Here is a 14,883-nt window from a genome sequence, read left to right as displayed (position 1 = left end):
TCACAGTGCCCCCAGCTACTACACCATCTCTAGTTACCTACTGGTCTATATGTACTATCACAGTGCCCCCTGCTACTACACCATCTCTAGTTACCTACTGGTCTATATGTACTATCACAGTGCCCCCAGCTACTACACCATCTCTAGTTACCTACTGGTCTATATGTACTATCACAGTGCCCCCAGCTACTACACCATCTCTAGTTACCTACTGGTCTATATGTACTATCACAGTGCCCCCTGCTACTACACCATCTCTAGTTACCTACTGGTCTATATGTACTATCACAGTGCCCCCTGCTACTACACCATCTCTAGTTACCTACTGGTCTATATGTACTATCACAGTGCCCCCTGCTACTACACCATCTCTAGTTACCTACTGGTCTATATGTACTATCACAGTGCCCCCAGCTACTACACCATCTCTAGTTACCTACTGGTCTATATGTACTATCACAGTGTCCCCACCATCTCACCCAATGTCCGCTGGTATTACCCTGTCTCATCTTTATTGCACCCTCTGCCCATGTACTCTCACACTACTCCCCCTCCCCCAGGTGAGAAGTGTGTCTGCTGTATATCCTGAGGACAGTACCCAAGTGCTGGTGACCAAATGGTGGCCATGTGCTGTATGGAGGGGGAGGGGCAAGGACCCTCTTAGGAGATGCGGGGGCGGGAGTAGGCGGGGCCTGTGAGGGGATATATACCCAGGACTCTCTCAGCCCCTCAGTATTGTAGCAGCCGTCACTATGCCTGACATGGAGTGCTCCGAGGCTTTCCCATCCAGGAAGGTAGGAAACGCGTCTTCTTCTGCCCTGTATACCGCACAGTGTGACCTGCGACCTATCTCACTGCCCTGTATACCGCACAGTGTGACCTGCGGCCGATCTCACTGCCCTGTATACCGCACAGTGTGACCTGCGGCCGATCTCACTGCCCTGTATACCGCACAGTGTGACCTGCGGCCGATCTCACTGCCCTGTATACCGCACAGTGTGACCTGCGGCCGATCTCACTGCCCTGTATACCGCACAGTGTGACCTGCGACCTATCTCACTGCCCTGTATACCGCACAGTGTGACCTGCGACCTATCTCACTGCCCTGTATACCGCACAGTGTGACCTGCGGCCGATCTCACTGCCCTGTATACCGCACAGTGTGACCTGCGACCTATCTCACTGCCCTGTATACCGCACAGTGTGACCTGCGGCCAATCTCACTGCCCTGTATACCGCACAGTGTGACCTGCGGCCGATCTCACTGCCCTGTATACCGCACAGTGTGACCTGCGGCCGATCTCACTGCCCTGTATACCGCACAGTGTGACCTGCGACCTATCTCACTGCCCTGTATACCGCACAGTGTGACCTGCGACCTATCTCACTGCCCTGTATACCGCACAGTGTGACCTGCGGCCGATCTCACTGCCCTGTATACCGCACAGTGTGACCTGCGGCCGATCTCACTGCCCTGTATACCGCACAGTGTGACCTGCGACCTATCTCACTGCCCTGTATACCGCACAGTGTGACCTGCAGCCAATCTCACTGCCCTGTATACCGCACAGTGTGACCTGCGGCCGATCTCACTGCCCTGTATACCGCACAGTGTGACCTGCGGCCGATCTCTCTGCCCTGTATACCGCACAGTGTGACCTGTGGACGATCTCACTGCCCTGTATACCGCACAGTGTGACCTGCGGCCGATCTCACTGCCCTGTATACCGCACAGTGTGACCTGCGGCCGATCTCTCTGCCCTGTATACCGCACAGTGTGACCTGTGGACGATCTCACTGCCCTGTGTCTGCATTACTGTTCCTGTCTAGTTTGTTCTGTGTGGCGGCAATGCTCTGCTATGTGTGTTCCCCAGTCTTGGGCATGCTGAGACTTGTAGTTCCCCAGCAGACAGCCGGCTCCAGCCAATAATCCACACTGCGTTTTGTTGCTGCTGATCTGTTGAAGATTTTTCACTTTCTTATTGAAGTTCACTGAAAAATCTGCATCAGAACCGCAGCATCCTGGTCCCGTGTGAACAGAGTCTTACAGTGGGTTTACATGTGGCAGGCTGCGTCTTTCATGTGAATGGGGAGAGAGCTCCACGGGATTGTGTGGCACAGCCCCATCCAGAGGAAGGGAAGCCTTAAGGCCCTATTCCACGAAACGATTATTGTTCGTATTCGGCCGATATCGGCCGCTACGAACGATAATCGTCCCGTGGAATAGAGTGCAACGATCAGCCGACATCGTTCATGTCGGCTGATCGTTGTAGTCGCTTGTTTTTCAACATGTTGAAAAACAAGCGACTGATATAGCAGCGATCTGCTGCTGTCGCTCCGTTGAATAGGAGCATCGGCAGCAGGCGCTGCTATATCCTATGGGCTGCCCGGACGATCAGCGATCCCCCGGGCAGCCCCCTGCAGCTCCCCGCCGCCCCCTCCCGCACTCACCCGCTCACTGCAGCCGCGCTGAATAGCGGCGGCAGCGTGCGGGGAACAAGGAGCAAACGAGCGCTCGTTTGCTCCTCTAAACGACCGGTGTAATAGGCCCATAAGTCATATAAAGTGTGAATTGCCGCCTATAGACTGAGGTAATAGATGTTACTGCCCCCTATAGGCTGAGGTTATCCATGTTACTGCCCCCTATAGACTGAGGTAATAGATGTTACTGCCCCCTATAGGCTGAGGTTATCCATGTTACTGCCCCCTATAGGCTGAGGTTATACATGTTACTGCCCCCTATAGACTGAGGTTATACATGTTACTGCCCCCTATAGGCTGAGGTTATAGATGTTACTGCCCCCTATAGACTGAGGTTATACATGTTACTGCCCCCTATAGGCTGAGGTTATACATGTTACTGCCCCCTATAGGCTTAGGTTATACATGTTACTGTCCCCTATAGGCTTAGGTTATAGATGTTACTGCCCCCTATAGGCTGAGGTTATACATGTTACTGCCCCCTATAGACTGAGGTTATACATGTTACTGCCCCCTATAGACTTAGGTTATAGATGTTACTGCCCCCTATAGACTGAGGTTATCCATGTTACTGCCCCCTATAGACTGAGGTTATAGATGTTACTGCCCCCTATAGGCTGAGGTTATACATGTTACTGCCCCCTATAGGCTGAGGTTATACATGTTACTGCCCCCTATAGGCTTAGGTTATACATGTTACTGCCCCCTATAGGCTGAGGTTATACCTGTTACTGCCCCCTATAGGCTGAGGTTATACCTGTTACTGCCCCCTATAGGCTGAGGTTATACTTGGTTCTGCCCCCTATAGGCTGAGGTTATACATGTTACTGCCCCCTATAGGCTGAGGTTATCCATGTTACTGCCCCCTATAGACTGAGGTTATACATGTTACGGCCCCCTATAGGCTTAGGTTATACATGTTACTGCCCCCTATAGGCTGAGGTTATACCTGTTACTGCCCCCTATAGGCTGAGGTTATATGGCTACACATGTTACTGCCCCCTATAGGCTGAGGTTATCCATGTTACTGCCCCCTATAGACTGAGGTTATCCATGTTACTGCCCCCTATAGACTGAGGTTATACATGTTACTGCCCCCTATAGGCTTAGGTTATACATGTTACTGCCAATATAGGCTGAGGTTATACATGTTACTGCCCCCTATAGGCTGAGGTTATAGATGTTACTGCCCCCTATAGGCTGAGGTTATACATGTTACTGTCCCCTATAGGCTGAGGTTATCCATGTTACTGCCCCCTATAGGCTTAGGTTATAGATGTTACTGCCCCCTATAGGCTGAGGTTATACATGTTACTGCCCCCTATAGGCTTAGGTTATACATGTTACTGCCCCCTATAGGCTTAGGTTATACATGTTACTGCCAATATAGGCTGAGGTTATACATGTTACTGCCCCCTATAGGCTGAGGTTATACATGTTACTGCCCCCTATAGGCTGAGGTTATATGACTATAGATGTTACTGCCCCCTATAGGCTGAGGTTATACATGTTACTGCCCCCTATAGGCTGAGGTTATACATGTTACTGCCCCCTATAGGCTGAGGTTATACATGTTACTGCCAATATAGGCTGAGGTTATACATGTTACTGCCCCCTATAGGCTTAGGTTATACATGTTACTGTCCCCTATAGGCTGAGGCTACACATGTTACTGCCAATATAGGCTGAGGTTATACATGTTACTGCCCCCTATAGGCTGAGGTTATATGACTATAGATGTTACTGCCCCCTATAGGCTGAGGTTATACATGTTACTGCCCCCTATAGGCTGAGGTTATACCTGTTACTGCCCCCTATAGGCTGAGGTTATATGGCTACACATGTTACTGCCCCCTATAGGCTGAGGTTATAGATGTAACTGTCCCCTATAGGCTGGGGTTATACATGTTACTGCCCCCTATAGGCTGAGGTTATATGGCTACACATGTTACTGCCCCCTATAGGCTGAGTTTATAGATGTAACTGTCCCCTATAGGCTGAGGTTATACATGTTACTGCCCCCTATAGGCTGAGGTTATACATGTTACTGCCCCCTATAGGCTGAGGTTATACATGTTACTGCCCCCTATAGGCTGAGGTTATATGACTATAGATGTTACTGCCCCCTATAGGCTGGGGTTATATGACTATACATATTACTGCCCCCTATAGGCTGAGGTTATATGACTATACATGTCCCTGCCCCCTATAGGCTGAGATTATATGGATCTAGATGTTACTGCCCCCTATAGGCTGAGGTTATACATGTTACTGCCCCCTATAGGCTGAGGTTATACATGTTACTGCCCCCTATAGGCTGAGGTTATAGATGCTACTTCTCCCAATAGGCTGAGGCTATCCATGTTACTGCCCCCTATAGGCTGAGGTTATATGGCTATAGATGTTACTGCCCCCTATAGGCTGAGGTTATACATGTTACTGCCAATATAGGCTGAGGTTATATGACTATAGATGTTACTGCCCCCTATAGGCTGAGGTTATATGACTATAGATGTTACTGCCCCCTATAGGCTGAGGTTATACATGTTACTGCCCCCTATAGGCTGAGGTTATATGACTATAGATGTTACTGCCCCCTATAGGCTGAGGTTATAGATGCTACTTCTCCCAATAGGCTGAGGCTATAGATGTTACTGCCCCCTATAGGCTGAGGTTATATGACTATAGATGTTACTGCCCCCTATAGGCTGAGGTTATACATGTTACTGCCAATATAGGCTGAGGTTATAGATGTTACTGCCCCCTACAGGCTGAGGTTATATGGCTATAGATGTTTCTGAATATTGGACAAATTATTAGGGCGGGGTTGGGGTAAATAGGTGCGTTTTTTTTTTCTGGTTGAGCGGCTAGCCCAGAGGTAGGGGGCCTGCTGCCCTCCAGCTGTAGCAAAACTACAACCCCCATCATGCATCGGGCTAAAGCACTGGCTATCCAGGCTAGATGGGAGTTGTAGTACAGCTATGGTATATTTGCCTCTATGGTGTATACTGTACAGCCCCTCTAATCCACCTCTGCTGGCCCAGATCAGCTGCTTTTCTGGATTATCAGATTCCAGATTAAAGGACGTTCACAGGTTAATGTTCTGCTGCTTATATGCAGCATTACTATTGGTGGCTTCTGCTGGGCAGTGTCATACCTCCCTCCTCTATGTCATGTTGTATGGACGCTGTCTCTTCTCTAGATGGTAGCAGCGACGATCACTGGCCAACAAATGATCAAAAGTGCTTTGGTTCAGAAATAAAATTCTCCATTTCTTAATGATTTTTTTGTGCTGGAAAAATGTGAATTGTCTCTAGTTTCTATGATACGGAAGAGTGGATAATAGCCGACATATTTATTACTTCTGCAATCATAAGGAAGCAAGGTTACTGTTCATAAACTTCTGAAATATATTCATAGGAAACTCAGTTCTATCTGAAATCAACGACAATTTACAGGCAGATCTAAGAATTGTTACAAATTAATGACGTTTATAGAACTTATTCCATGGCTTCTCGGTGCATTTACACCTGTCTTTTGTATTCATACATGGGATTGTCTCTGATATCTGTCCCACAGTAATCTGCAGGCATTCATGGCTTCCATTTACCCCCATAGCTTTTTTCCATAGTCGCAATTTCCTGGTGAAATTATACTGATAATGATCTGATATTATTATAATACAGTATTGTATCACAGGCTGTGAGACATATAGAAAGGACGCCTGTATCTTGAAAATTAGAGACAATTTCAAAATTTGAAAACGTCATTTTCGATCTCGGCACCCCAAAATTAGCTAAGTTAGACTGTTTTCAGGTCGGAATCTTTTTGGCTGTTGACCAGTGGCAAAGGCCACCATTGTAACCATTGTAATCCCTACCCTTAAAGGGGTAGTTCACCAAAAAAAAAAGAGAGAGATTTGTAATTTAAGTCTATATAAAAATCTCCACTCTTCCAGTACTTATCAGCTGCTGTATGTCCTGCAGGAAGTGGTGTATTCTTTCCAGTCTAGAGAGCAGGAGAGGTTTTCTATGGGGATTTGCTACTGCTCTGGACAGTTCCTGACATGGACAGAGGTGGCAGCAGAGAGCACTGTGTCAGACTGGAGAGAATACACCATGTCCTGCAGGACATACAGCAGCTGATAAGTACTGAAAGACTAGAGATATTTTAATGGAAGCGAATTACAAATCTCTGTAAATTTCTGGCACCAGTTGATTTGAAAGAATTAATATTAATATTTATTTATTTATTTTTTTTGTGGGGGAGGGGGGTGAACAATCCCTTTAAAGGGTAATTGGTCATTGTCTAGAATGGTATTGAGTTTATTTGAAAATCATAATGTAAAATATTGTCCCTGTGACAACACCTATTACACCTGTGCTGGTATGTGTTACCATAGGGACATTAGGCTTCACAGCAAACATAAGACATGTTCACACAGATGTTCCATGGCAGAAATCTGATGCTGACTGTGAGGGGTCAGTTCAGCTCCATTAAAGAGGTTATCCCGGATTAGAAGGGCCTGGTTGCTTTCTTCTAGAAACAGCGCCGCTCTTGTGCTGAGGTTGTGTCTTGTATTGCAGCTCAGCTCTATTGACATGAATGAGGCTGAGTTGTAATACCACACACAACCTGATGACAAGTTCGGCGCTGTTTCTGGAAGACTAGGCTTTAAATTTAAATTGTAGATAATTTCTCTACATTTTCATGATCTCTATAGCTCTATTATATTGTGTGTTTTGGATTGAAATCTGGAAACCCCATTCACTTGCCCGGAGGCAGATGGTCTTTGAACATGACCCAGATTTTGCTGTGGTTTAAATTAACTGGTGGCAGAAAGCGCCCAAGGTTTGTAATTTACTTCTATTTTAAAAAATCTCCAGTCTTCTAGTACTTATCAGCTGCTGTATGTCCTGCAGGAAGTGGTGTATTCGTTCCAGTCTGACACAGTGCTCTCTGCTGCCACCTCTGTCCATGTCAGGAACTGTCCAGAGCAGGAGAGGTTTGTATAGAGATTTGCTGCTGCTCTGGACAGTTCCTGACATGGACATAGAGAGCACTGTGTCAGACTGGAGAGAATACACCACTTCCTGCAGGACTTACAGCAGCTGATAAGTACTGGAAGACTGGAGATTTTTTAATAGAATTAAATTACAAATCTCTGCAAGCACCAGTTTGGTAAACAACCCCTTTAATCTAGGTCCAATTTGATCTATTCGAACTTGGCCTTAAAGGGTTCTCTGACTTTTTAGTGCATAGTAAAGCTATAAAATAAACTGTACTGTACTCTGTGCCCGCTCCAGCGTTCTCTCTTTACTTTCCGTGATGACTATGCAAGCCCACTAAGGCTGTACCGTTTTTTTCGTGTAAAATTCTTTCAGTGGGTTGTTTTATTGATAGGGTGACATCCAGTGGTGTAGTGTAGTACTGCAGCCCAGGTTTTAGATCACTCCGCTCCCCCTAAATCTTTTTTGTGTATAAAAGGCTGTACTATGTACAGAGAAAAGGAAATGTCAGAGAACCCCTTTAAATCTCCTTAATGCAGGAAAGAGAAGAGCCTTTAAGATATATATACACACACATACACATATACATACACACACACACGCACATCCCTTACCTGGGGACTAGGTCTTTCTTCCTTTATCCTCTTAAAGGAGAACTCCAGACAGAACTTGTGGAGACCAAGGTAAGAGGGCGGACCCAGAGATTAGCTGAATCCTTGTGTCATGCTCCGCCCTCTCAGCCCCTGCATTAGGCATATTACAGTATGAGATCTTTGCACGGTGTTCCCCTTTAACAGGTGAGTCCTGAGGGTGCCGTTTGGGGGGCGTCCATTGCTCACTGTCCTCTCCTCTTCCAGATCCTGAAGCCTGTGGTGGAAAAGCAGAGACGAGATCGAATAAACCGGAGTCTGGATGAAATGAGAGTCCTGCTTCTAAGACTGACTGGAAACCAGGTAGGTACAGGAAAATCCCTTTAATCCACCATCATTCCAGATTAACAGAAGGCCATAGAGGACTGTAGACAATGAAAAAGACTCCTAGGACAATCTGTTCCTTTTATTTGGCATCTAGTAGTCCAGATAATCAGTTTGATAATCTGGAAGTACAGAAGTGCAACATAATCTGGAATCTTTCAAAGCAATAGACTATACTGCCCCCTAGTGGCTATGAGACTCTTCTGCCGTCTGTGTGGCAGCCATTTTGTTTTTGAGCTGTGACAATTTGGTCACAGGTTTGCTAGGTTTGTATACCTAGAAGTAAATTTTATACATGGCCGACCAATAATCCAGAACATTTGATAATCTGGCACTGTCTAGTTGTAGGAGTCAGAGGTCCTTGTGTCTCTTCTGCTGGGTCCCATCTAATCGGCACTTCCTGAACCGGCACAAGGAAGTGACTGATCGGCCAATCATTAGCAGGGGAGGGACCCCCCTATGGCCAGTGATTGGCTGATCCCCTAGCATGTGCTGATTAGTAGGGGGGGGGGGGGGGGGGGGGGGAGTTTGCCTCCTACTGTACTTGTCCCTTTAACAGCCTGACTCCTCAGTCCCTCCACAACATGGCCGCTCCCGCTCTATGTGCAGATTGTTTACTCCTGTAGTAATTTTTTGAAACTTGATTGTATTGGTGACTGGCTAAGATAAAGACTGTGGGGGAGACTTATCAATCATGGTGTAAAGTGAAACTGGCTCAGTTGCCCCTAGCAACCAATCAGATTCCACCTTGTATTCCTCACAGACTCTTTGGAAAATGAAAGGTGGAATCTGATTGGTTGCTAGGGGCAACTGAGCCAGTTTCACTTTACACCATGTTTGATAAGTCTCCCCCTGTATGCAAAGCTCTGAGGAGCGATCTGGAGATCTGTATAAAATCCCTTTAATCGGAAACAGTGTGTGGGACATTATATATATAAATTTTTTTATTTTTTTTTTATTTGAAAAGTTGTCAGGTGTTGCCTGACCTCTTCTCAGGATAGGTGATCAATGTCTGATCAGTGGGGAATTGGCACCCCCGCTGGTAAGCTGACCCTCAGAGCGGCGGCTCCATTCACTGTGTAGTGGCCGCACTGTGTTACTGCAGCGTCGTGGTGACTACACAATGAGCAGAGACATCTGGTTTCATTCCTGTTCGCTGTGGATATGCCTGATCATCTGGTTGTGGGGGTCCCACTGATCAGACGTAGATGGATCATCAGTGTAAAAGTCCCAAAAAATAGACGTCAATTGTTCTTCCAAACATGGCTGACTAGAGAATGGATAGGACATTGGCTAAGCATGTGCCCACTGCTCCATTCCTGCGGTCGGACCCCCCACCAATCACCTAGATATCCCCACTTTTGTGGATACAGGATAACTTTTTTCATTTTTTCTTTTATGGTTGTTACTGCCATGTTGCTGTTAGTATACGGCTGGTTTCATCCACATTACAGCCACCTGTCCAGGACCGACCACCGCTCTACTGACCTGAACGTCCTATATCTATGATGGATCACTAGACCCCTGGTTGGGCTGGGACTCGTGGCCGTACTATGTCCTTATTGGGGACCCTGCCCTCCAGCCCCATCTTTATCCCTGGCTACGGGCCTGAGATAAGATCCCCCATAACCCCATAATCCCCCTGTACTATCAGTACATTGTTGTGGTATTTCTCCAACCTTGTCGTCTTGTCCTACACAGAAACTTCGGAATCCCAAAATGGAGAAGGCGGAGATCTTGGAGCTTGCCGTGATTTATGTCCAGAATGTGACACGTATGAAAACTCATGGTATAAATCCTTCCAATCATCTCATATATGTTATCAATGTACAGACGTAGTAACAACCACATCATCCCCCGAGTCTTATCATGGACACCAAATGTGAGAGCCTATAGTATCACTTGGTTGTCAGAGACTCTCCTCAGTACTGGTGAGGGTGTATTTAAAGGGTCACTGTCGTTTAAATTTTTTTTTTTTTCCGGAAATCAATAGTACAGGCGATTTTAAGAAACTTTGTGGGTTTATTAGCCGAAAAATTCATTTTTATCAGGAAAAAGCTGTTTGAAGCTCTCCCCCCTGTCTTCATGGTTTTCTATGGAGAGGGGAGGGGTTAAGGGAGATGAGGCACCAAAACAGGACGACACAGAGTTAATTTACAGCTACATCAAAGGGCTATCTCCTCTGAAGTCAGCACTGACCTCTCTGACCTCTGAATACCGGCTTTCACACAGCTCCCACTGTGTAATCCTTTGTTCTCTGCTCTCTGATGGTGACTAATCTCCCTTCTCCCCTCTCCATAGCACAGACAGGATCCAACTGATGTAAAAGAGTGGAGATTTCCTGATAATGAGCAGTGAATGAGGGGGGGGGGGACTGGGGAAAGTCTCTCTGAATGCAGATAATGGCATATTTGCCTAATAAACCCAATAACAAAGTTTCTTAAAATCACCGGTACTATTGATTTCTGCAAAAAAAAAAACAAAAAAAAAACGACAGTGACACTAAGATGAACTTACATACTCTCAGCGGAGCCAAGCATACATGTTTTCACTGGGGAGGAAGCCACTGTCAAACTGGTGTTGGCTTATCTCCCATGTAACAAAGGGATATGGCAACTAATGGTGGTTTTACACGGAACAATTTATCGCTCGAATTTGCACGATAACGATCGAATTTGAACGATAATCGTATGTGTAAATGCAGCGAACGATCAAGTGACGAGCGAGAAATCATTCATTTTGATCTTTCAACATGTTCTGAAATCGTCGTTGATCGTTCGCAAAAAATTTGCAGATCGTTCCGCGTAAACAGTCTTTCAATGATTTCACCTATGTGTGAGATGGGATTAAGCGATCGCAAAACGATCGCATAATGATTTTTCCGTACGATGTATCATTCCGTCTAAACGCTGATCGTTATAAAAAAAACATTGTTCGTTCAGAATCGTGCGATCGGGCGAATGATCGCTCCGTGTAAAACCACCATAAAAGAGTGTTTTTCTCTCCTGTTATATGCCACTGTTCACGTTATATTGTCAGCTGGTCCTGAAACAATCGGAAGGTTTGTCTATCACTTGTCTAATGTATATAGGCCATAGAATCTGACTCCTTAAAGCTGCAGGGCACATATAAGAAACATAAGTGATTCCTGTGTAATTTTCTTGGCTTCGGCCCTGGACCTTCTAACATTCCTTTAATTGTAGATTTTGTCGGGTCAAAACGCATTTATATTGAATAGTGCCTAGAATGGTTGCCACTCATTTAGCGTATTTTGTGTATAGCCGTCCGGTGTACTCTACAGGAGCAGGGGCGCCCGCCTTAGATAGGAGTCCCTGTTCCTGTGCATACTTTTCATGGGCAATCACATGACTCTGCTGAGGGTAACCAGTAGTTTGTAGAAGAAAGAAGGGTGGAGGTATCCTAAAGCCAGGAGTTAGGTTACGGGACTGAGTGTCTCAAGGTTTTGTAGCTCCCCACCATTTGGCTGAAACCTAACGTGCCCATACTGTAGTTGTAGTATATATTGATGATAAAAACAAAATCTGTACAGGCTGCGTTTCGGCGTATTGCAGTTAATAGAGGCAATACGCCAAAACGCAACCTGTACCAATTTTGTTTTCACCTTTAAAGATGCAATAAATACTACAAATACAGTCGATTGGTGTGTGCCGAGAAATTTATTTTATTATTGCCCAACTATGGCTGCTTTAATGTCCTGACCAAGAAATGGATTGTGTAAGCTGTAACTATACAGAGACTGAATTACTTATTCGGGACCAATTATGGTTTTAGATCAACTAGTTCCAGAAAATGCCAGAGGTTTGTAATTTACTTCTATTTAAAAATTAAAATAAAATCTCCAGTGTTCCAGTACTTATCAGCTGCTGTATGGCCTGCAGGAAGTGGTATATTCTCTCCAGTCTGACACAGTGCTCGCTGCTGCCACCTCTGTCCATGTCAGGAACTGTCCAGAGCAGCAGCAAATCCCCATAAAAAAAAACCTGTTCTCGGGAAAGAATACACCACTTACTGCAGGACATATAGCAGCTAAGTACTGAAAGACTGGATTGTTTTTTAATAGAAGTAAATTACAAATCTCTGGCAATTTCTGCCACCAGTTGATCTGAAAGAAAAAAAAATTGTGAAAACCCCTTTAATGACTGTTTTTGTCATGGTCCCAATCAACTTTGTGAAGTATAGGACTAGTAAAACGGTGGCTAACCCATTGATGACCTAAGTGTGTGTGTGTGTGTGTAGTAATGTAGGTGTATAACGGCCTCTTTGGTCTTCGGCACCATTTTATTATTATAATTCCCACCTTTCTTTCCCACCCAGAACCTCCCCGATGGGTAACACCCGCTGAAAAGTTCTACCTCTCCGGATTTAGAGACTGTTTGGACCGCACCGAAGACTTCATTCAAGATATCAGCCCGACGGCCAAGGCCCGCTTCTTGGATGAGCTGCAGACCCACCTTCAACACCGCTTGAGATTCCCCAAACAGTTGAACCTGGGTGGTCAGGCGGGTGGTCGGGAGGAGGACATGTCTTCAGATGGGAATACCTCCCCGCACTCTATAGGTGGTGATGTGAGCCCGTACTCCCCTCCTATAAGTGGCTCAGAGCGCGGCAGCCCACCAAGCTGGTTGTCTTCAAGCCCACCGAATTCTCGAGAATTTCAGAACGACCATAACCATAGTAACACCTACCTCTGGAGGCCTTGGCCTTAGGATGAAGGAAGACTATTGACTTGCCTGATATCCCCATAATTTAATGTACCTATATGCGATATACTACTGCGAAAAGCTGCCGGACACGTTTTTCTCTTATATACATACAGTATCTGTATGAGTTCTATATGTTGTGCATATGTATTCACGCCCTGTTTTCCCAATGCACAAGTCACTTGCTGTTGTACAGCACTTGGGTGGATGTTATTGAATAAAGTTTTTAAAAAGTTTTTGGAGTTTGATATTTTACCGTCTATGGTGCGGAGAGCATGGAGACATTGGTGATTGGTTTGGGGTAAGTGTTGTAACAAAGAGAATGTATGGCATAGACCTTACACGGGCCTAATCTGTCCGATTTTGGAAAAGACTATGGGCGGCAAAAGAAAAGTTGAAGTAAATGACCTTGATAAACTGTCCCCCCTTAGGTCACCTGACCATGTATGATTGTCGTCAGATCTTGGCCACCATGTTATGTCTATGGCCCAATCTAAAACGCCAAAAATTCAGCAAGGCTTCACAAATCTAGCACATCCTCACATTTTATATGGCAATTTTCTCAAATTATAGTAAAGGTGTCGGGGCATGGAAGGCCCAACTCAGTGAGCTGTGCAAAACCAGTGCCATCAAAGTGCGGCCTATACATCAGAAAACGGGCATTCGTGATATGGTAATTTCCCCCCCCCACACACTTATGAATCTTTGTGCCTTGTCCTACAAGATGGTGGTACTTAGAGGAAAAGGGGCATGGCTAAGTGGCAAAGCTTGAAGGAATTGTTCAACAATTTTTTTATTTTTTTTTGTTTCAGATCAACTGGTGCTATAAAGTGCCAGAGACTTGTAATTCACTTTTCTTAAAGGGGAACTATCAGCAGGTTAGAACAATCTTACCTGCCGATATATCCCTACTGCACAGGAGACGCTGAGGAGGTATGTCTCTTACCTGCCTCCTCAGTGCTGTTCCGTTGAGACTGTTAGGAGCACAGGGGGCCATTAGGAGCACTCCCCACCCCCATAGCGCCGCTCTGGCCCGCTTCATGTCCAGCAGAAAGTGATGTATTCTTTCCAGTCTGACACAGTGCTCTCTGCTGCCACCTCTGTTCATGTAAGGAACTGTCCAGAGCAGGAGGGGTTTTCTATGGGGTTTGCTGCTGCTCTGGACAGTAGCTGACATGGACAGAGGTGGCAGCAGAGAGCACTGTGTCACACTGGAGAGAATACACCACTTCCTGCTGGACATACAGCAGCTGATAAGTACTGGAAGACTGGAGATTTTTTAACAGAAGTAAATTACAAATCTCTAACACTTTCAGGCACCAGTTGATTTGGCCAAACAACCCCTTTTAAAATGTGACACTATACAAAAAAAACTTTCCAAAGTAAAATAAGCATTAGGTAGTATAAAGTTAGACAAGTGTCTAAAATTTACACAGCATGAGCCACTGAAACTTTGCAGACAGCCTGAATTATACAGAGAGTTTTTAAAACAATGGCCCAGCCTTTGAATAAGCTTAAAACAAATCCGCTTGTGTCCTGGCTGTAAATCACAGACTGAAAACATATCTGGAACAGGACTCTCTGCAATAGAATTCAATATGGTGCAGGGAGCTCCCAACTGGCCAAAACCCGGACCCCCCCCCCCCAGCCCTGCAGGTCTAATACTGATGGCCTGTTTGGAGGATGCCCCTTGCATGT

General features: G+C 45.7%; 1 protein-coding gene and 1 long non-coding RNA gene across 2 annotated transcripts in view; one reads left to right on the top strand and one right to left on the bottom strand.

Moving 5' to 3' along the window:
- The window catches only part of LOC138802119 (uncharacterized), a 35,956-nt gene that overhangs the window by 11,681 nt on the left and 9,392 nt on the right, over window positions 1-14,883 (bottom strand). The window contains exon 2 of the long non-coding RNA XR_011364692.1: window positions 8,105-8,357. This is a non-coding gene — a long non-coding RNA (uncharacterized lncRNA). The remainder of the gene's footprint in view (window positions 1-8,104; window positions 8,358-14,883) is intronic.
- Window positions 749-13,269, top strand: HES7 (hes family bHLH transcription factor 7). The gene is made up of 4 exons (XM_069985203.1): window positions 749-794; window positions 8,348-8,443; window positions 10,166-10,253; window positions 12,800-13,269. Exons 1-4 carry the CDS (start codon window positions 753-755, stop codon window positions 13,189-13,191), a joined length of 618 nt encoding a protein of 205 aa, XP_069841304.1. The 5' UTR covers window positions 749-752; the 3' UTR covers window positions 13,192-13,269.

This window comes from Dendropsophus ebraccatus, chromosome 1 (genome assembly GCF_027789765.1).
Source record: "Dendropsophus ebraccatus isolate aDenEbr1 chromosome 1, aDenEbr1.pat, whole genome shotgun sequence".
Lineage (NCBI taxonomy): Eukaryota > Metazoa > Chordata > Amphibia > Anura > Hylidae > Dendropsophus > Dendropsophus ebraccatus.
Note: the sequence above shows the minus strand (reverse complement) of the source record. Positions and strands in the feature narration are given on the sequence as shown.